At 44.9% G+C, this 22,628-nt stretch overlaps 3 protein-coding genes across 4 annotated transcripts in view; 1 reads left to right on the forward strand and 2 right to left on the reverse strand.

The window, feature by feature from the left end:
- Positions 1 to 608: 608 nt before the first annotated feature.
- Positions 609 to 1,856, reverse strand: ACTL7B (actin like 7B). Its single transcript, XM_049896350.1, has one exon. The coding sequence runs from the start codon at positions 1,854 to 1,856 to the stop codon at positions 609 to 611; it is 1,248 nt and encodes a 415-aa protein (XP_049752307.1).
- Positions 1,857 to 7,818: 5,962 nt separating this feature from the next.
- Positions 7,819 to 9,197, forward strand: ACTL7A (actin like 7A). The gene has a single exon (XM_049896349.1). The coding sequence runs from the start codon at positions 7,819 to 7,821 to the stop codon at positions 9,139 to 9,141; it is 1,323 nt and encodes a 440-aa protein (XP_049752306.1). The 3' UTR covers positions 9,142 to 9,197.
- Positions 9,198 to 12,981: 3,784 nt separating this feature from the next.
- Positions 12,982 to 22,628, reverse strand: part of ELP1 (elongator acetyltransferase complex subunit 1) — a 69,897-nt gene continuing 60,250 nt past the window's right edge. For both annotated transcript variants that reach the window (XM_049896272.1, XM_049896273.1), the window contains exon 37: positions 12,982 to 21,935. In XM_049896272.1, coding sequence (XP_049752229.1) covers positions 21,868 to 21,935 — 68 coding nt within the window. In that variant the 3' untranslated portion in view covers positions 12,982 to 21,867. The remainder of the gene's footprint in view (positions 21,936 to 22,628) is intronic.

Raw genomic sequence — 22,628 nt, forward strand, 5'->3', positions numbered from 1 at the left:
GGTTGAAAGAGGGGATGGCTCTGATGGGTAGAAATGGTCCCTCACACTCAGGAGACACATTGTCACATCTGCAGACTGCCGTGGAGAAGGGGGCAGGCAATAAAGGGGGGCGAGTGAGGGAGGTTGGGGTGATCAAGCAATAACAAAGTTTTAGCAAGAACAGATAACGGAGACTGAAATCAGACACCTGGTTATGTGTCTCTGAGCCACCACTTAACTATGTGACCCAGGCTAGTCCCTTCATCTGAGAGTCTTCATATCTTCCTTTGTCTAGTGAGTGGACAAACAATATGGAATGGCTGTTGAATCTGGTTTTGAGCTCTGAGGAGCTAATGTAACAGTAAGCCATACTCTGGGCTCCAAGATAGGGTCACCCTCAAAGAGGATATAAAGGGGGAGGGATCAGTGTGACACTCTCTTTTACCCCAGCCCAGTGCTTGGTACTTGTAAGCCCAACTCCTCCCTCCCTATGCTATCAGACCAGAGCAAGAAATGCAGGCTAGACAAGAGACAATGCAAGTTAAAGTTTTATGTGAAACTTTGTAAATGTGTATACAGTGGCCTGTGGCTGCCTGCCCACGAGGGTTTCCTGGTCAGGGCACCACTGCTCAGCACTTATTGTAGATGGCGGCGCTGCCCCGCTCCTGGAACTCTTCCTTGCTGACCCAGAGCTGCTGGAAGGCCTGCAGGGAGGCCAGAATGGAGCCGCCGGTCCACACTGAGGTCTTCCTCTCAGGAGCCGCAGCCACAGCGAGGATGTCACCAGGGCAGAGGAGGCTCAGCTCCCTCTGGAAGCGCTCAGGGAAGCCATCTAGCATGGTGCAGCCCCCGCACAGCAGCACATTGGCGGCCATCTCCTCCTTGAAGCCTGCCTCCTGGCAGTGGCCCAGGCAAGCAGCGGTGAGCGCAGGGAGGCCTGGCTGGCCGCAGCCCATCAGGGAGGGCTTGAAGAGCATCTCCGAGCACCGGAAACGCTCCTGGCCGATGGTGATGAGCTTGCCGTCCGGGAGTTCATAGTCGACCCGGATCTCCTCCAGGGGCAGGCTAAGCTCCTGATCGGGCATGAGAGCCGCGTAGCAGCACTTCTTCTTGATGTGCTCGAGGACGTGCAGGTGGTCGTCCGTGAACTTGTGGCCCGCCTCGTTGAGCAGCTGCATCAGGTAGTTGGTGAGGTCGCTCCCGGCATAGTCGGCACGCATGGTCAGGCCCGGCAGCACTTCGCCCTCCGAGATGGGCACCACGTGTGAGACACCGTGCCCGCTCTCCACCACCAGCCCTGAGGTCTTGCCGTAGGAGTAGATGGACAGGAGCGACTGGGATGTCACGTGCATGGCGGGGATGCCGAAGGTCTCGAACAGGAGCTCCGCATACTTCTCCCGGTTGCTGCTGGGGCTGAGCGGAGGGTCGGAGACCAGCACAGCGTGCTCCTCGGGGAGGATCTTCATGGCCGTGTGGAAGATGTACTCCCAGATGTTCTGGACGCAGTCCCAGTCGACCACGATGCCGTGCTTTAGGGGGTTAACCAGCTTGAGAGGCACCTCCGTGTTGAGCAGCTCGTGGCCTACGTAGGTCTCCTTGCTGGAGTCGCCCGCGTGGGCTGCCTCGGGGCAGCGCTTGCCCACAGTGGAGGAGATGAAGTAGGTGGGCCTCGGCTCGCCCCCATAGCCACACTTACAGTACTGGGAGCCCAGGTCGATGATGAGCGCCTTGACCTTACGCACCTTCTTGGGCTTCACTTTAAGCTGGGCGGCTGAACCTGTGTCTCGGATGCCAGCATCATAGCCTGGCAATGCTCCTGCCTCTCCTGGGTCACCCTGAGCTGCGCCCATGGGGCTAGGACTGTTCCTTGTCGCCATCTGCCTTCCTTGCTCACCTTCTCACATCCACATCCCAGAGTTCCGGGGGAAGAAATGAGAAGGCTTACCTCCAGCAGTGCCTTGGCAACCACTCAGGATTGTGATGTCACTGGGGCTGGTCCACTCAGGCAGCTGGGGGAAGGGCTCCGTCTTGGCGGCCACTGATCTCTTCTCCCCACCCCCCACCCCACCCCCACCCCCACTCCAACTTGAGTTGCTACAGTGGCCGGCATAGTTTCAGAAATCCATACACCCTGTATTCTCAGAGGTTTCTCCTCCGTCTCCTTCCATCCCCACTCCTAACCCTTGTTCCAGGGTTTCTAACCTTTTCCTTCTGTTCAAACCCCCCTGCTGTGAATTTGCATTTCTAACAAGTTCCCTGCTAAGAATTTGCATTTCCACCCCAGACATACTGAATCAGAATCTACATTTTAACAAGATCCCCAGGTAATTCTTACTTATAACTTCCTGGGAACTTGTTAGAAATGCAAATTCTTAGCAAGGGTTTGAACTGGAGCAAACTGGTTCAAAGCCCTGCCTTGTTCACTGAACACCTTTTCCTCCTCTGCTTCTTGACAAAGGGGGATAAATATCTTTCAAGCTCCTATAGTAAGCCAGGCACTGTACCAGGTCCTTCACATATGTAATTTCACAGAATCCTGGGAGGTAGCCAGATCTGAGGAAATGGAGGCTCAAAACTCAAATGACTTGCCCGAGAGCAAACAGCTGAGCAGTATTTGTACTGGAATTTTAACCCAAATCTGTTCATCGCCTATGCATCAGGCCTCCTTAAAGTGCTTGAGTGCCTCAACAGTGATCTCATCACTTTATTCAACATTTACTAAACCAGAAGTGGGCGCAGTCCAGTCCTGCCAGCTGGAGATAGATTGTAGAGGCTCTGGCCACAATCAGTGTCCAGTCGAGGTGGGCAGAAGAGAGAATGAATGCAGATAAATTTGAAGGTCGAAGTCTATTTGGTGCATAAGAAGATAGTACTTATTTTGGGGGAGGCTGTCAGAAGATTCTCTAGAGAGGAGGTGATACACTCAAGGAGGACTGTCTTAGTTATCTAGTGCTGCTGTAACAGAAATACCACAAGTGGATGGTTTTAATAAAGAGAAGTTTATTCTCTCACAGTCAGGGAGGCTAGGAGTCCAAATTCAGGGTACCAGCTCTAGGGGAAGACTTTCTCTCTCTGTCGGCCCCAGGGGAAAATCCTTGTCAATAATCTTCCTTTGGTCTAGGAGCTTCTAACTACAGGGACCCCAGGTCCACAGGACATGCTCTGCTTCTGGAGCTATTTTCTTGGTGGTATGAGGTCCCCCTGTCTCTCTGCTTGCTTCCCTCTTTCATATCTCAAAAGAAATTGAGTCAAGATACAACCTAATCTTGTAGATGGAGTCCTGTGTCATTAACATAACTGCCTCTAATCCTGCCTCATTAATATCACAGAGGAAGGATTTACAACACATAGGAAAATCAAATCAGATGACAAAAAGTGGACGGACAACCACACAATATTGGGAATCATGGCCTAGCCAAGTCAACACACATTTTTGGGGGACACAATTCAATCCATAACAAGGAGTTAATACTGAAAGATATGTGGGTGTTTATTAAGTTTCTAAGAGCAGGGAAGGATATCCCAAGCAGAGAGCACAGCCTGAGCAAAAGTTCAAATGTGTGTGTGTGGCGGGGGGGGCATTTAGAAATGTACTGCAATGGATGAGGCTAGAGAGGTCACAGGAACCCATGGAGGAGGACTTCAAATGATAGAAGTAAAAGTTTGGATTAAATTGAGGACAGTTGAGGAACCAATGAAGACTTGAAGCATGGAAGTAGTCAGATTTGTTACCTGAAAATACTTTAGATTTGTCCTTGGCCGTAATGTAGAGAACGGATAAGAGGGCTAAGACTAGAAGCTGAGAGCCCTTGAAGAAATCCTTACAAGACTTGAAGGTGGCCTGAGGTAGGTAGTGTAGAAGAGAGGAAGGGACAGGTTCTAGAGAAGCTTAGAAGGCAGAATCTATTCTAACCAGTTAGTCCTCCAACTGTCCTCAGTATAATCTGAGCTTCCACTCCTAGCATTCGAGGCCTTCCCTCTTGGGCACCTGTGACCATTACACTTAAATTAGATGCGGGGAGTGAGGGAGAGGGAAGGATGAGTCCTTTACCTTTGTCCAAGCAAAGATGACCTGTCACCCAGACGGAATAAATTCACTAGGTTCCCATAGGAACCTCCATCCCAAACTGCTCCCCTCTGCAAAAAAAAAAAAAAAAAAAAAAAGATTAGGGCTTTGGTAGTGAAGAACTAAGAGAAAAATGGAAAGAGGAGCAGCTGGGGCAGAAGGAGTTTTGTGGGAGAATTGGGCAGAAGTAACTGACGGGTTAGGGGACATGAACAGGAAAGAAAAGAGAGGTGTAGTTAAGAAATATTGCTGTGGACCACGTAAGAAGGCTAATGAAGAATTTATTCTGGAATTTTTGTTTGCTGAATTGTTTCTTGGAACATGGTGCTATGAAACTGGATTATATGAATAACTTTATAAGGGTTACAATTATGAGCATCAACCTAGAAACTTCATTGGTGATATCACAAAATAATAAACCTTGAGGATTAGACACTTGAATGCCCTCTAGAACATTCCACCCAGTAATCTGGCATAGACAGCCCACTACATTTGGCCAGCTGTAATAAACTTCCTCATATTGGATTGACACCTGTTTTAGTCATCTAGTGCTGCTATAACAGAAATACCACAAGTAGATGGCCTTAACAAAGAGAAGTTTATTTATTTATTTATTTTAAAGTAGGCTAAAAGTTCTAATTCAGGGAGTCAGCTTCAGGAGAAGGTTTTCTTTCTCCGTTGGCCTTCTCATCAATCTTTCCCCAGACCAGGACCTTCTTCATGCAGGGACCTCGGGTCCAAAGGACGCACTCTGCTCCTGGCACTGCTTTCTTGGTGGTATGCGGTCTCCAACTCTCTGCTAGCTTCCCTCTCATCTCACATTTTTTGGGGGACATAAGTCAATCCACGACAATATCTGTACTTCTCTAAAGAAGCCACTAATTGGTTTTGTGTTTACTTCTGAGTCTGTGCAAGGCAAGCTAGTTCCGTGTGACAGCTCTTCTGCTATTTAAGGACTGGGCTCCTGTGAGCCTACTCCTCTTCCATTCCTTATGGAAAGACAGCACAGAATGGAAGGAAGAGCAAGGAACTTAACTCAGAAGGACTGAGTTCAAATCTGTAGCTTCATTATTCATTGTCTGTATGATCCTTAAACTACTCAAAACATTAGTTGAATCTGATTACGATGGTACTATGCCCCCTCACCAACTTGATCCCTATTCTTAGTCTCCAGGTTTCTAACTTGAGCAACTTGGTGGATGGTGGTGTCCCTCAAAGAAATAAGGACTGCAGGGAGAGGCGCAACTATATAGGGAAAGATAATGAGTTCCATTTAGGGTGTGCTGTCTTAGAGATGCCAATAGACCATGAGGCTGTCTAGAGATGGTCTAGAGATGAGGAAGAGAATGCAGCTAGACTCAGATTTGAGTCTACCCTCTGAAGAGAGTTCCTTTCCCTTCTACCTCAAGGAAAATGGGCACAGGCTTGGTACTTGGCTTATCATATTGGGACCTGAGTTTTGGGAAAGAACAAAGAGATTCAAAGTGCCTGTTCGGCAAGGAAACCTCTCTCCACTGGGAGTTCCTGATTTTCGAACTTTGATACATTGAAGAGCCGAATTCCTAGGCTTAAATATTCCTAGACTCTAAATACTCTGATGAGATAAGGCTGGGATCTAGAAATCTGAATTTTTAAGAAAAACTCCAGGTAACTCATGAGAAGAAATGCTATGCATTGGCCTTTTCCTCACTAGATTTTCTTTCTTCCCTCCCATGGCTGCTAAAATTACAGTGGCCTAGTTCACCTTTCCTCCAAAGGTCAAGAAGAGTATCCTAAAAACCAAGGTCAGGAGCAAGGATACCACCTCAGGGAGAAACATGTTTCTTAGTCCTGTCTTTCCAGGTTTTCTTTCTCTACTACAGAGGAAGGCCCAGGATTACTTTCAAGAAAGGGCCATTTTGCAGCTCTTTTGGTGCTGGGCCAGAAGAGCAAAAGTATGTGTGATCTCAGAAGAAAATGGGGCCCAAGTAGTCTGAGTAATATAGACTGTCTCTACCTAAGGGTCCTCCCCAGAGACCCCACAGAGTCCACAAACACCTTAGATGGCTAGTGACAAGGTGGTGGAGGGGGTACGTGCCAGGCAGTGGCAGTTTTGGGTGTAGTGTGCCAACAATCTCTGTATTCTTCTATCATTGACACTACTAACTACATGTCGACCCAGGGAGGGGGAAGAGACATGAAAGAGGACATGAAAGCTAAGGGAAAGAGAGCTTCAATTAGGAGTGAGCATTCAAGCACATGAATCTCTGAGAGGTCAAGTAAGAGGACTGAAAAGTATCCACTGGCATTACCCAAGAAGATGTGCGGGTGCGGCCTGAGCATCCCTGTACTCATAGGCCTTACCTACTAGATGGAGGGGTTGGCCTTAAACTGGCCCACCTCTTCCTCCCACAATGATGGAAGGGTAGGGAGGGTGAGCATGGGCAATCGGGGAGGAGGAGCACATGCAACAGAGCATGGCTTTGAGTGCTTTAGTGAAGTTGGTACACAGGTGATGTAAGAGGGTGTGAGGCATGTGGAATAATGGGCCCCCAAAATGTCCACATCCTAAATCCCTGGAACCTCTGAATATGTTACCTTACATGGCAAAAGTATCTTGAGATGGGGAGATTATCCTGGATTATCCAAGTGGACACAATGTAATCACAAGGGTCCTTATAAAAGGGAGGCAAGAAGGTAAAAGCAGGTTAGAATGACACAAGGAAGAGGGCATGAGCCAAGGGATGCAGGCAGCCTCTATAAGCTGAAAAAGGCAGGAAACGAACTTTCCCTGAAGGCTTCAGAAGGAATATAGCCTGATAACATCTTGCATTTAGGCTTCCGGACTATAGAACTCAAATCTACCATTTTAGTGTGAAAGCAGCCTTAAACAACAGGCAAACAAATGAGCGTGGCTGTGTTCCAATAGAACTTTATGTACATAAACAGGCCGCAGGCTAAATTCCGCCTGTGGGCTGCAGTTTGCTGGCCCCTGCTCTAATGTGTCTGCACAAGCTGCTCCCCCTGATACACACGGGGCTCTGTCCCTTAACCTCCTTCAGGTCTTTACTCAGGGAGCCCTGCTCAGGCCACACTAACATTGTCACCCTTCCTAGCATCCTTCCCTACTTTTTCTCTTTAGCTCTTAGCACCCAGAGGTGTAGCGAGGACAGAGGTCCGAAAAGGGGCACTTGCCCCTAGGCACAAGTCCAGGAGGGTACCAAATGACATTCCCAGGTGTCACAAATATGAAATGTGCCTGAGGCAGCCAGACAAGAGGGGGGAAGGCATTTCTGCTGTCACTGCTATCAATGTCTATTCTTCTTAAAGTTGGAGGGGGAGGGTTACAATTTAGAGATTAGCCCTGGGCATTTGCTGCCCTTGCTAGGCCCCTGTTAACACCTTCTAACATACATTTATTTTGGTTGTCTGTTTCCCCTGATGCCCAACCCTCACTGACTAGAGTGTAAGCTCTACGTGGGCACAGAGTTGTTTTTTTGTCACTGCTGTATTCCTAGCTGCCTTAGATGTAACAGGTACTCAATAAATATTACTCAATTGAATGAATGAGGTTTATTGCAAAATTTAGAAAAAGAAAGGTGAAGGCAGTTCGCAAACACCACCCCAAATCTATCCTAATACAGGACAAAGTTTCCCGGGATCTAGAAAGCCCTGGGTCACTGGATTATGTCATAATCAGTGATGTCATCTTTGGGAAGATTCTGAAGTTACCCTCTGATTTAGGCCTTTCAGGCCTTGAAGCTGGTGGGATTGAGGAGCTTTCTGAGAGCAGGATGGCTCTTGACAGTGTGTGGGCTCCACAGGTGGCTATGATTGGGGATGGGCCTGCCAAGAAAGTGAATGAACAGATGTCCATACAGACACAGGCCCTCCAGACTGCCTCCTTAAAGGACGGCCCGGCCAAGCGGGCAGTGTGGGTTCGCTGCAATAGTTCAAAGCCAGAAGACCCTACTAAATCCACAGTGGCCAAGGAGAGGCCTAAGCTACAGGCAACTAAGGCAGTGGTAGTGGACCTGGGCACTGGGTACTGCAAATGTGGCTTTGCTGGCCTGCCAAAGCCCACTCACAAGATCTCATCAACAGTGGGCAAGCCCTACATGGAGACAGCCAAAACCGGGGATAATCGCAAAGAGACGTTTGTGGGGCATGAGCTCCTCAATCCTGAGGTCCGTCTCAAGCTAATTAATCCTCTGCGACATGGCATCATTGTGGACTGGGATTCAGTGCAGGATATCTGGGAATATCTCTTCCGACAAGAGATGAAGATCAGCCCAGAGGAGCATGCGGTCTTGGTTTCAGATCCCCCCCTGAGCCCTCACACCAACCGAGAGAAGTATGCCGAGATGCTGTTTGAAACCTTCAACACACCCGCCATGCACATAGCCTACCAGTCCCGCCTGTCCATGTACTCATACGGAAGGACCTCTGGCTTGGTGGTGGAGGTTGGCCATGGTGTATCCTACGTGGTCCCCATCTACGAGGGTTATCCTCTGCCTAGCATCACCGGGAGGCTGGACTATGCAGGCTCTGACCTGACAACTTACCTGATGAACCTAATGAACAATTCGGGGAAGCATTTCACAGAGGACCAGATGGGCATTGTGGAGGACATCAAAAAGAAATGCTGCTTTGCGGCCCTGGACCCTATCGAAGAGAAGAAAGTACCATCTACTGAGCACATGATCCAGTATACTCTGCCAGACGGGCAGGAAATACAGCTGTGCCAAGAAAGGTTCCTCTGCTCAGAGATGTTCTTCAGGCCATCTCTAATCAAGTCCATGCAGCTGGGGCTACATACCCAGACTGTGTCCTGCCTCAACAAATGCGACGTTGCCCTCAAACGGGACCTCATGGGGAACATCCTGCTCTGCGGGGGCAGCACGATGCTCAGTGGTTTCCCTAACCGCCTGCAGAAGGAGCTGAGCAGCATGTGTCCCAATGACTCGCCCCAGGTTAACGTATTGCCAGAAAGAGACACTGCAGTGTGGACTGGTGGCTCCATCCTTGCCTCGCTCCAGGGCTTTCAGCCACTGTGGGTCCACCGCTTTGAGTACGAGGAACACGGGCCTTTCTTCCTCTACAGAAGATGCTTCTGAACTCTGGAGTGAAGCATGGTGGTCGTGGTTGAAAAGCACCAGCTTTGCTGGGTGAACACCCATCCTGCACACAGGGAACTGAGCCAGCATGTCCACTCCTGTGGTATTAAATGACCCTCATGATAGCATGTCCATTCCTGTGGTATTAAACAGCCCTCATGTTCCCCTCCACAGTGTGTTTATTTCCTAACTTACTAAAAGCAACTTCACAGATGCAGCACCTGCCTTAAAATATACATTTGCCAGAACAAAATGGGGAGAGGGGAGAGATGAAAAAGACATGCATTATCTGATGATTTCTTAAACACTCCCTCTTTCTTAGGAGAAATTAGCTCTAAAATTAATCTATCCCTTGTTTTCTGTATTCCCCACTTTGGGAATTTTTTTATTGTTAAAATTGGCTTGGAAGGGGGAGTGCAATGAAGATAGATTATGGAGTAAATGCTGCTGGAGCATATAAGAAGATCCCTTTCAATAAATACCAAGGGCTTGGAAACAGCCTACAAAAATGTCTGACCCCTGCTTTAACTGTACTTTTACCTCCAACAGTCATTTGTGTCTCAATACCAGCTCTTATTAAGCCATCATGGTGACTGGCTTCCAAAGCCGAGAATATTATGAGTGGAATATATGTATGTGTCTTAGGAGTGTTACATATATTTTCTCTTTTTAAAAAATTGGGGTTAGATTCATCTTGGGTTATCAGCACTGTGGTCATGAGGATAGTAGCCACACTCATTCTCCAGATATCTGAGAAGTAGCTGCCCATTTCCCACCAGATTTGATTTTCCATCAGCCTGTAAGGGACACAGTTGGGGTTTGGAGTGGGTTCACGATGGAGGCTGCTGGTTCTGGGGCTGATGACATGGGTTTGTGGGAGGCTGCCCCATGCCAGTTATTTTAACTCAGAGGAGCCTGAAGAAACATACAGATCGTCCGTGGCCCATCAGGTTCTATGGTATTCCGGCAGAGGGAGTTTGTAACTGGAGCACAGATTTTTGAAGACAGGCCTCAGGGCATATTCCCTGCCCTCTCTCCAAAGTTCAGAACCTGAACAACACTGGCAGGCAGCATAAAATAGTAGAAAGAACATGGGCTCTTGACCTCTGTGATTTGAGAAACTGTATTTTGTTACCATCTGTTTGCTCACCTACAGAATTGAATACTAAATGCCTACCTCACACAGCTGACGCAAAAAAACAGAGATAAACACCTGAATGCATCCCTGGCCTCCACAAGGTGCTCACAAGAGTTAATTAATATTATTTTGTAGACATCTACCAGTTATACACCATAAGCCCAGTCTACATATTCACATGTTCAGCACTCCTAGGAGAGCTGGCACCTCTGCCATCTCCAGGGAGATGCACTAGAGAGCTATCCTCACACCTCTAGGTCTGTCCAGACAACCTTCAAAGACCTAGTTGCCTGACCCTGGACCCAGGCCTGATGAGTAAGCTTATTTGGCTAGCACCAGTACACTGGTGTAGGGAAGCAAAAATGGTTACAGAAGGGTACCTGGACTTCTGTGGTTCAGCAAAGATGACTAAGCCTTACCCTGAGTATCATGGAACCAGCCAGAAGTTGGGTACACTGACTCGAGAGGTATGTCTTATTCAGCTCAGTTTCTGCCCAAACTCCTCTACTGTCAACACTCTATGAAATTCCCTGACTGGCAAGTTTTTTTGGTTAATTCTTAACCTGTGGACCCCTTCTCAGAGTAATGCTTCTAAATGCAGAAAATAAAATACATAAGAATAAAGAGGAAACCAATCATATTAAAATGCAGCTCTATCTTCTGGGTTCTGTGGAATCCAGGCTAAGAGCCCCCCAAAAGATGACTGTCTTGATGAAGAGGAGAGGTGGGGGGTGGTTCTGGAGGATGGGAGTCTCTACGTCATCCTAGGCCTAAATGTTATGCTGTATTTTAAATGAAAAATAGCAATATAAGGCTGAATAGTTGCATAGTTTTTTTTCAAAGCACTTTTATGAATTCTCTCACTTGATCCTCACAATCACTCTAGTAAAAAGAATCTCCCTGACAAAAAGAAATGAAAAGTTTTAGTAATATTTGGAAGTCATCTTAGCCCAGTGGTTCTTAACTGGGGGCACTTTTCCCCTTCCTGTGACATTTGATAATGTCTGGAGATATTTTTGGTTATCGTAACTGTGGGGGGTGAGGTGGGAGGTGTGCCACTGGCATCTAGTGGGTAGAAGTCAGGGATGTTACTAAATATTCCCACAATGCACCAGAGAGTCTCTCACTGCAAAGAATCATATGACCCAAAATGTCAATAGTGCTGAGGCTAAGAAACTCTTAGTCCAAAGAGCAGACAAGGCTGGAGGAAAGCAAGGCTCAGTGAGATTAAATGACTTCATCCTAGGATGTTAACAAGAAAGAGTGGATCCATGGGCCAAAACCTGTTTGTTTCTTTACCAGGGGAGCATCCCTTGTTCTCAACGTTCCTGGGACTTCAGAGCCAGTAGGAGTAATGTGGAGTGGCTACTGTGGGCAGGAGGCACAAGCAAGGGCTTAGGGGGCAGGCAGCAGGCTCAGCTCCAGGGACACAGGATCAAGAGCAGGCCGTCAGTCTTTCCAAACGTCACCTTGACTTGTCTCCAGCCTCTTGGACATTTATAGTCATCCAGCCCCTAAGATTTTCATCCCCACCTCAGTTACTAATACGACAGACAAGGTAGGACAACCAAAGGCTCCCAAGGACTTGTCCTAGGTGATGCTTCTACAGAAGCACAAAGGTTCATGGGCTGGCACAAGAGGAAGAATTAATTTTGCTTCCTAAACTTGCAGTCATCTTATTTATATTACTAAGAATAGTCAATTTTATTTATTTCTTGAAATACCCCTTCAGTTACAGTTAGACAAATCTCTCAAATTCATGCAGGTATATATGAAAATATATACATAAACATAACATTTTTAATAAAAAAATAATGCATTTTAAAATACATAGCAGGGCTGAAAAATTACAATCAGCTATACTATTAAAGACATAATAAAAACATTAGCTCCTGCCTTAGTTTAAAGAAAAATAATGTTAAAATCCATTTTGATTCACGGAGACAATCCTCTGTTAAGTTCTAGCTTGATGTTTGGAGCATCTGAGCAAGCCATTTGGCTCAATGGAACCAAGGAAAGAACTGAGGATTTTTTGCTCCCTGCAGCATGAAACTGCTTTGGGACAGAAATCAAATTTTTGGGAAGAGTTATATAATCTTTTCTAGCACTTGACAAACTCTTTCCCCAAAATTAAGCATTCAACACTCACATGAGTTTCTCCTCTTCCCATACACAACATTTGACTTCTCCATCAATTCCTCCTTGGCTTTGCCTTCAATTTGGCGGGTCTGCTCCTGCCTGATTCTTCTCAAAATCAACAAAACCCAATCTTGTCCAGAAGAGAAGAGATAGTAATTGACAGTAATTCAAATTTACAAATTTTTTCTTGCTGCATATCTATCTATACATTATCTTAAGGGGATTGGACATGCATGAAATTTCACTCATACCAACTGACACATTTATTCCTATTTCCAATACATCAACATGGGACCCTTGTACTATGATCCAAATTTGTTTTAGTATAAACCAGTTGCAATTTTAAAGTGAAAGCACTACAGCATATTTAAAATGTTATGTAAGTTACCATGTTCATTGACCCATGCCAAAGAGTAGTTGCAAAGTATTTTCTGCCTTTCAATGTTTGGTACTTAATTAAAGCAAATTCATTAGGTATGTGTCAACAAATATTCCCTCGAAGCAGGACAATACCTTCTTTTCTGTGTTTTTCTCAATATTTTATTGTGAAAATTTTCAGACATACAGAAAAGTTGAAAGAATTATACAGTGAATACCCCTAGATTCTATAGTGAACATTTAGCTATATTGAGTAACAAAAAACCAAACCAAACTTGTTGCCGTTGAGTTGATTTCAGCTGATCGTGACACTACAGGGCACAGCAGAACTGCCCCATAGGGTTTCCAAGGAGCGGCTGATGGATTTGAACTGCCATCCTTTTGGTAAGCAGCGAAACACTTAACCACTGTGTCACCAGGGCCCCGTATTGGGTAAAGTCTTCTTAAATTACAATTCAGGCATAGAGGCAGTCACCAGGTTATGTCTGACTTACAGACAGTACCTGCCCTTGCCCTTTACTATTACATAAATTTGCCCTCACTTTGAAATGATTGAACCAACCCCTAAAAAAAATTCTTCATCACAATCACCTTCACTTGCTGAATGTGCAGATTTTAAATCATTGAAAAGGCTTCGAGCCTTTTCTTGTACTGAAAAGAAAAAAAAATGTTGCCATCAAGTCGATTCCGACTCATAGTGATCCTATAGGACAGGGTAAAACTGCCCTAAAATAAGGCTAAATAAGAAATGTATGTACCTGTCCCTAAAAAAAAACAAAACTTTTTTTTGGTCCCTACTTACCTACAAATTCAATTAAAAAACACACTTAGGAACAGCTCTCATTTGTAACTCAGGGACTGCCTATATCTATACTCTGAGGATCAAAAGCAGCATTTCCTATTATTCTAGATACAGTAATGGAGGTCTGACTCTGGTATTAAAATCATGGAAGAAATTTTTAACCTTATCCAAGGATCAGTCACAAAACTGTTGTCAAAATTAACTGGGCTTTTTCTAAACTCACCAAAAAGAAAATAGAAAGTTCTTTTGAGAAACTGAACAAAACAGCTAAGCACCATAAACAAATGAAATGGCTTAGACATTGACAAAAACATTTCAGTTATAGGAGGCCCTATTTGGAGAACAAAGAATAATTTACAACTGTGCAGGCCATACATGTACACTGCTCATCCATACCTGTGATGGTTAAGGCTGTATGTCAACTTGGCTGGGCCCCGATTCTCAGTAGTTTGGCAGTTATGGAATGATGTAATCACCTCCATGATGAGGTCTGATATAATGTAATCACTTCCATGATGAGATCTGCTATAAGCAGCCATCAGTTGAAAGGGAGTTTCCTTGGAAGTATAGCCTGCATCCAATACATATGAACTTTCTGGCAAAGCTCACTGGCTTTTGCTCTGTTCTGGGTCCTGCATTTGTCTCGTCATCATCTGAACTCTGGTTCTTAGGACTTGAGCCAGCAGCCTGTCATCTTATCAATCTGAGATTCATTAGCCTCTGCAGCCCATAAGCCAGCAGCCTGCTGTCTGACCTGCTGATCTTGGGCTTGTTAGCCCCTGCAGCTATGTGAGTCAGTAGAAACCTCCAGCCTGACACATGACTCATGGACTTGGGGCTTTCCTGCCTCTACAACTGCTATATATACATACATATATATATACACACATATACATATATATATATATTTATACACACACACACGCACACTTCACTGGTTTTGCTTTTTTAGAGAACCCAGTCTAAGACATTTGGTACCAAGAGTGGTTCTAGAGAAACAAAATTGTAAGAATGAGTTTTCTAAATTGGTTCCCAAGCCTGGTTAGTCTTTTTTAAACATGTTGACTCTGCTCTCAGTAGTAAGGAGGGCACTGCTAATCCATGGTGTGAGGTAGCAATGGAAATATGCAAAATACCACCACCAACAGATCAAGTATTGGTGAATGGCAAGGCTCTGGGTGATCACATTTGATAATTTTCACAATTTCGTCAGAATGAGAAATATAAGGAAGCTGGTTGATCGGTCCTACACAAAGTAGTGAAAGAAAGAGATGAACTCGGCTTTAAAGTCAAAGCTTAAACGCTACATAAATGACCTCAAACTTGCCACTTGTGCCCTGAAAGAAAGCCTTATTTCTTATAGTAAGAGTTGATATTGCTGAAAACCAAATCCAGAATCTTATTGTAAGAGTGGCTGAATTACAATGCCAACTGAATTCCCAACCTCAAGTAGTGTCCGACGTTAAAGTGAGAGCATTGATTGAGAAGAAACAGGATCCTGAAACTTGAGTTGGGGACATATGGGCAGATAATCAAGAAGCTGGGGACACTAAATTCTGTTGAATCGCTCCTGCCAACAAAACCACTAGTCCCTCCACCCCCATCTTATGAGATTAATCTAGCTGTGCCTGAAGAGCCTTTATTTGAGGGGTGGTGTATGAGTCAGCACCTGGAGCATTGCCTGAGACAGATGCCTTACAAGACATTGCTGAATGTTCTCAGAACATATCCTTACTACCCATTTTTGCTTCTAGACCTATAACCGGACTTAAGTCCCAGTGAGTCCCAAAAGGTGAAGTACAAAGTGTGACCTAGGAGGAGGTATACTACATTCCAAAAGAACTGGTCGATTTTTCTAATCCAAACAGGAACCTGGGGAATATGTGTGGGAATGGCTATTAAGGGTGTGGGATAATGGTGCAAGGAACATAACATTGGATCAGTCTGAATTAACTGATATGGCCCCACTAAGCACAGATTATTCATTCAATGTTTTAGCTCGAGAGGTCAGGAAAGGATCTAATAATTTACTTGTTTGCTGAAGTATGGCTTACATAGTGGCCTACATTAAAGTACCAGACCTGCCTTGGTATACTGTAGAAGAAGGTATTCAAAGGCTTAGGGAAATTGGAATGTTAGCGTGGGTTTATCAGGTTAAACCCACAGACCCACATGTGGAGTGCTCAGAGCACACAACTTTTACCACAACAGTGAGGAACAAATTTGTGAAGGGAGCCCCAGCATCTTTGAAGACTGCCGTGATTGCTATTTTACGTAAGTCACCTTTGACAGTGAAAACTGCCCTATCTCAATTAAGACACCTAACTACAATGGGGCTGAGTGGACCCCATGGTGGTAGGTGCCAAGTTGTGGCACTGAGCCAAAAAAGACACAGTGGACTTGGTTACAGTAATGGGCAGTGAAGTCAAAGCAATAATCAGAATATTCTGACTCATATAGACTTATGGTGTTAGCTACTTAGGCATGGTGTCCCTAAGAGTGAAATAGATGGGAGTTCTACTAAATATTTACTTGATCTGTACAAGTGGAAGAATTCTAGGTCAAGTGAATGGCGGTTTAACCCAAATTGGCAGAATAGAGTGTCATGGCCCTCAATGAATTCCCAGAGTTCAGTGAGTTTACAGACCTACAACCCCTTGAATGAAGAGAAGGCCTGGCCTACTTGAGGAAGGACTCCAATAACACTGCCAAAAATTTACACTGTTAATCTTTCTTCCAGCCTTCCCCAAAGGGATCTACAGCCTTTTATGAAAGTGACTGTTCATTGGGGAAAAGGAAATAATCAGACTTTTTGGGGATTACTGGATACTGGCTCTGAATTAATACTAATTCCAGGAGACCCAAAATGTCATTGAGGCCCACCAGAGCAGGACAAATGCAGGTCAGGATATTGAGTTATCTCCTGTCTCACAATGGATATCTGAACCTATCCTGTAGTGATTTTCCTAGTTACAAAATGCATAATTGGAATAGACATACTCTGCAACTGGCAGAACCCACACACTGGATCCCTGACATGTGGAGTAAGGGCTTTTATGGTAGGAAAGGCTAAGTGGAAGCCATTAGAACAGCCTGTACCTAGGAAAATAGTAAACCAAAAGTAATATCACATTTCTGGAGGGACTGCAGAAATTACTGACACCATAAGACTTGAAGGATGCAGGCATGGTGATTTCCACCACATCCCCATTCAACTCGGGTATTTGGCCTTTGCAAAAAAACAGATGGATCTTGAAGAATGACAGTGGATTACTGAAAACGTAAGCAGCTGGTGACTCCAATTGCAGCTGCTGTTCCAGACGTGGTTTCACTGCTTGAGCCAATTAACATATCCCCTGGTACCTGGTATGCAGCTATTGATCTGGCTAAGGCCTTTTTCTCCGTATCTATTTCAAAAGTCCACCAGAAGCAGTCTGCCCTCAGCTGACAAGGCCATCAATACACCTCCACTGTCCTACCTCAGAAGTATATCAACTCTCCAGCTCCATGTCATAATTTAGTCCACAGGGACTTTCATTGCCTTTCCCTTCACATCACACTGGTCCATTACATTGATGACACTATGCTGATTGGACCTAGTTAGGAAGACATGTCGATGACTCTGGACTTATTGGTAAAGCATTTGTGTACTACAAAAACCAAACCCATTGCCATCAAGTCGATTCCAACCCATAGTGACCCTATAGGACAGAGAACTGCCCCATAGGGTTTCCAAGGAGCAGCTGGTGGATTTAAACTGCTAATCTTTAGGTTAGCAGCTGTATCACTTAACCACTGCACCACCAGGGCTCCATTTGCATGCTAAAGGGTAAGAAATTAATCCCACAAAAATTCAGGTGCCTTCCACCTCAGTAAAATATCTAGGACTCCAGTGTTGTGGGGCATTAGATATTCCTTCTAAAGTGATGGACAAGTCATTGCAGCTGGCTCCTTCCACAACTAAAAAGGCGGCATAACGCCTGGTGGGCCTCTTTGGATTTCGGAGGCAACATATCCCTCATCGGGTGTGCTACTTCAGCCTATTTATCAAGTGACTCAAAAAGCTGCTAGTTTTGAATGGTGCCCTGAACAAGTCTTTGCAACAGGTTCAGGCTGCTGTGCAAGCGGCTCTGCCACTTGGGCCATATGATCCAGCTGATCCAATGGTCCTTAAAGCGTCACTGGCAGATAGAGATGCTGTATGGAGTCTTTGGCAGGCCGTTATTGGTGAATCACAGAGCAGACCCTTAGGATATTGGGGCAAAGCCCTGCCATCCTCTGCAGATAACTACTCGCCTTTTTAGAAACAGCTTTTGGCTTGTTACTGGACCTTAGTAGAGACTGAACACTTAACCATGGGCCACCAAGTCACCATGCAGCCTGAGCTGCCCACCATGAACTGGGTGTTGTCCGATGTACAGAGCCATAAAGTTGGACAACAGCATCCTATCATTAAATGGAAGGGATATATACAAGATCAGGCCTGAGCAGGACCTGAAGGCACAAGTAAGTTGCATGAGGAAGTGGCTCAAATGCCCATGGTCTCCACTCCTGTCACATTACCTTCCATCTTCCAGTCTGCACCTATGGCTTCATGGGGAATTCCTCACGATCAGTTGACAGGGGAAAACTCACATCTGGTTTACAGATGGTTCTGCACGATATGCAGGCACCACTCAAAAGTGGACAGCGGCAGCACTACAACTCCTTTCTGAGACCTCTCTGAAGGACAGTCGTGAAGGGAAATCTTTCCAATAGGCACAACTTCAAGCAGTGCACCTGATTGTTCACTTTGCTTGGGTGGAGAAACGGCCAGATGTGCCACTGTATACTGATTCATGGGCTGTGGCCAATGGTTTGGCTGGATGGTTAGGGACTTGGAAGGAATATGATTGGAATATTGAGGTATGGGGAAGAGGCATGTGGATAGCCCTCTCTGGATGGGCCAAAGAAGTGAAAATATTTGTGCTTCATGTGAATACTTATCAAAGGGTAACCTCGGCAGAGAAGGATTTTAACAATCAAATGGGTAGGAGGATGCATTCTGTGGAAACCAGTCATCCACTTTCCCCAGCCACTCTCATCATTGCCCAATGGGTCCATGAACAAAGTGGCCATGGTGGCAGGGATAGAACTTAGGCATAGGCTCAGTAACATGAACTTCTACTCACCAAGGCTGACTTGGCTCAGCCACTGTTGAGTACCCAAGCTGCCAGCAGCAGAGACAAACACTGAGTCCCCAGTATGGCAGCATTCCTCAAGGTGATCAGCCAGCAACCTGGTGGCAGGTTGATTATATTGGACCACTTTCATCACAGAAAGGGCAACATTTGTTTTCACTGGAATAGACACTTGGGGTATGGATTTACCTTCCCTGCACCAAAGCTTCTGCCAAAACTACCATCTGTGGACCTGCAGAATGCCTTATCCACCATCATGGTATCCTACACAGCATCACCTCAGATGAAGGGACTCACTTCACAGCAAATGAAGTGCAGCATTGGGCCCAGGCTCATGGAATTCACTGGTCTTACCATGTTCCTCATTTCCTGAAGTAGCTGGCTTGATGGGATGGCCTCCTAGAGACACAATTATGGCACCAGCTAGGTGGTAATACCTTACGGGGTTGGGGCAATGTTCTTCAGGGGGCTGTACACGGTCTAAACCAACATCCAATATATGGTGCTGTTTCTGCCATTGTCAGGGTTCATGGGTCCAGGAATAAAGGGGTGGAAACAGGAGTGACACCACTCATTATTACCTCTAGTGACTCACTCACAAAATTGTGCTCCCTGTTCCCACAACCCTATGCTCTGCAGGTTAAAAAGTCTTAGTTCCAAAGGCAGGAATGCTCCCACCTGGATACACATCACTATTCCACTGAACTGTAAGACTGCCACCTGGCCACTTTGGGCTCCTTATGCCTCTGGATCAACATGCAAAGAAGGGAGTTACTGTATTTACTGACTCATGTGATTGATCCTAACTACCAAGAGGAAACTGGATTAATATTACATAATGGAGTTTTAAGAATTCTGAGTATGTCTGGAATGCAGAACCCTTGGGACACCTCTTAGTACTACCATGCTCTGTGATTAAAGTCAATGGAGAACTACAGCAACTTAATTCTGACACGACCACTAATGATCCAGACCTTTTACTAATGAAGGTCTGGGTCACCCCAGCAGGCAAAGAATTACAACCAGCTGAGCTGTTGCCAAGGGTAAAGGGAATAGAGAATGGGTGGTGGAAAAGGTAATTCTAAACACCAGCTATGACCATGTGACCAGCTGCAGCAATAAGGACTGTTGATTGTTGTATTTCTTCTTTGTATGCATGTATCAAATATTTTTGTTTTCTTATAAAATATAAGATGTAAACAGGGCTAATGCGTTTTCGGTTGTACCTGTGTTAGTCGTATTATGTTAGGTGCAAGTATGACTTTTTATTTAAAGATTATATATGGTTTAAGGAGAAGTGTACAGGTGCCAAATTGACAAGGGGTGGACTGCGATGGTTACGGTTGTGTATCAACTTGGCTGGGCCCTGATTCTCAGTAGTTTGGCAGTTATGGAATGATGTAATCACCTCCATGATGAGGTCAGATAAAATGTAATCTCCTACATGATGAGATCTGCTATGAGCAGCCAATCAGTTGAAAACAAGTTTCCTTCGGGGCATGGCCTGCATCCAATACATATGGACTTTCTGGCAAAGCTCACTGGCTTTTACTCTGCTCTGGATCCTGCATTTGGCTTATCATCTGAGCTCCAGTTCTTGGGATGTGAGCCAACAACCTGGCATCTTACCTGCCAATCTGGGATTCATCAACCTCTGCAGCCTGTGAGCCAGCAGCCTGCCATCTGACCCACCAATCTTGGGTTTGTCAGCCCCTGCAGCTATCTAAGTCAGGAGAAGCCTCCAACCTGACACTTGAAAGCCCCCAAAGGCTTGGGACTTTCCAGCCCCTACAACTGTGTGAGCCATTTCCTTGATATAAATCTCTCTCTCTACACTTCACTGGTTTTACTTCTCTAGAGAACCTAGCCTAAGACAATACTCAATATGCATGATGCTGTTTTATAAATTCTAATCTGTTCCAGCTCTAACACTGCTAATTCTCTAGCAAAAAATACACAGGAAGTAAAATAGTCCCTATGAACACTGCAACCACAGGAGGGTCAGTCCAGCTCTAACTGGAAGGACATGACCTTGTAAGATATTACAAAATATCAGCTGCCAGCATAGGAGGGCTTTGAATTTCAAAGGATACACTTCATTTTTTATTCAGCCTCAGTTGAAGGTGAAGAAGCCATTTCGGTGATTTAAATTTGATCAAACGTTAGCACTGACAGCCATGTTGTTCATATATAATGCTCTTCATCCGGAACATAAAACAGTTTAGAAACATTATTTTACTTGTTTTAACACTGTTGAGGTAGAAGCCATGAAACGTTATTCCCAATTAACAGAGGAGCAACTGAGGCACAAATCAACTGTGTGACTTGTTCGGGTCACAATATGAATCAGACCTGTAACTGGGAATGAAACCCAATCTCCTGGTTACTATAAATACCAGAAATAATCTCTCAAACAGCACTACAAAAGAGCAGTAATTCTTATAAAATGATACATTGGCTGAAGCTAAAAATTTTGTTAATGATTAAAACATATACACAAAATTTTCCAAGGAATATATCCTAGAGAAATAAGAGCCGTCACATGAATAGACATATGCACATTCATGTTCACTGCAGCATTATTCATAATAGCAAAAAGATGGGAACAACCTAGATGCCCATCAACAGATGAATGGATAAATTAACTATGATACATACACACAATGGAGTAGTACACAACAATAAAGAACAATGACGAATCTGCCAAGTATCTCACAAATTGGATGACCTGGAGGGCATTATGCTGAGTGAAATAAGTCAGTCACAACAGGACAAATATACACATTGTATGAGACCACCACTGTAAAAGCTTATGAAGAGGTTTACACACAAAAAGAAACAATCTTTGATGGTTACAATGGAGGGAAGAGGTACAAAAAAAAAAAAAAAAAGGCACAAAATTAAAAAAAAAAAAACACTTGGTGTCTGCTGAGGTCTTATTCATAGAGCAACACTTCCGCAGTGCTATAGTAGGTCATGTCTTATTCTTATTCTTCCCAGTGCCGGCCAGACTGAGGGAGGGATGGAAGGAAAACTAGCCATGGGTGGCTAAGTCTTCTCTGTAGAAGCCCTCTGCACTAGGGCCAGAGTCACTCTAGAAGGCTTAGTTTCCACTGGATTCCTCTGTTGATCTTTGGTGGTATAAAAAGCTCTGCATCTAAAAATAAGAAAGGGAGACTGTGACAGACACACTGTCTCTTGTTGGTGGGAGCTGAGGCAGTAACTCTAAGCTAAACATAAAAGGTGACTGAGTTTCACAGATACAAGATGACCACCAGTCCCTGAGTTAATGTGTCTATCACTCTTGCAAGCTCCTGGTCAGAACAAACACAGCCTGGAGGCCCTGCCTTGAGAAGAGAGACTGCATCTCTGTCTTCTGGCATTGGGACTACAGAAGAAGAACAATGCAAACAGTGGTTCGAAGTGAAAGAATGTTCTGTATGTCAGGGGGTGATAGTGGTGGTTACATGGGTGTATATGTTTATCAAAGCTCATCAACTGTATTTCTAACATCTGTGCATTTTACTACATGTACATTTTACCTAATTTTTAAAAAGTAAAAAATGTAGTGGCACGAAAGTCAATTCAGTAATTAAGCTAGTGGACAGAATTTATGATAAAAAGTTCTATAAACACAGTAGTTTAAAAAAGTCTGTTTATGGAAAAAGGATAAATGAGTTGGGGTAAATACTGTCCTATAACCTAAAACGCCTAGGCACCCTTTCAGATAGAAAGTTATGTGGAACCTTTCATCTAACTGGGAATCATACACAGGAAGCAGACAGGGCAAAGTAAGGACATGTGAGATGCTTTCTTAGCATTTTACGATAAACTTCTAGTAACACCTCTG

The sequence above is a fragment of the Elephas maximus genome, chromosome 9, assembly GCF_024166365.1.
Source record: "Elephas maximus indicus isolate mEleMax1 chromosome 9, mEleMax1 primary haplotype, whole genome shotgun sequence".
Lineage (NCBI taxonomy): Eukaryota > Metazoa > Chordata > Mammalia > Proboscidea > Elephantidae > Elephas > Elephas maximus.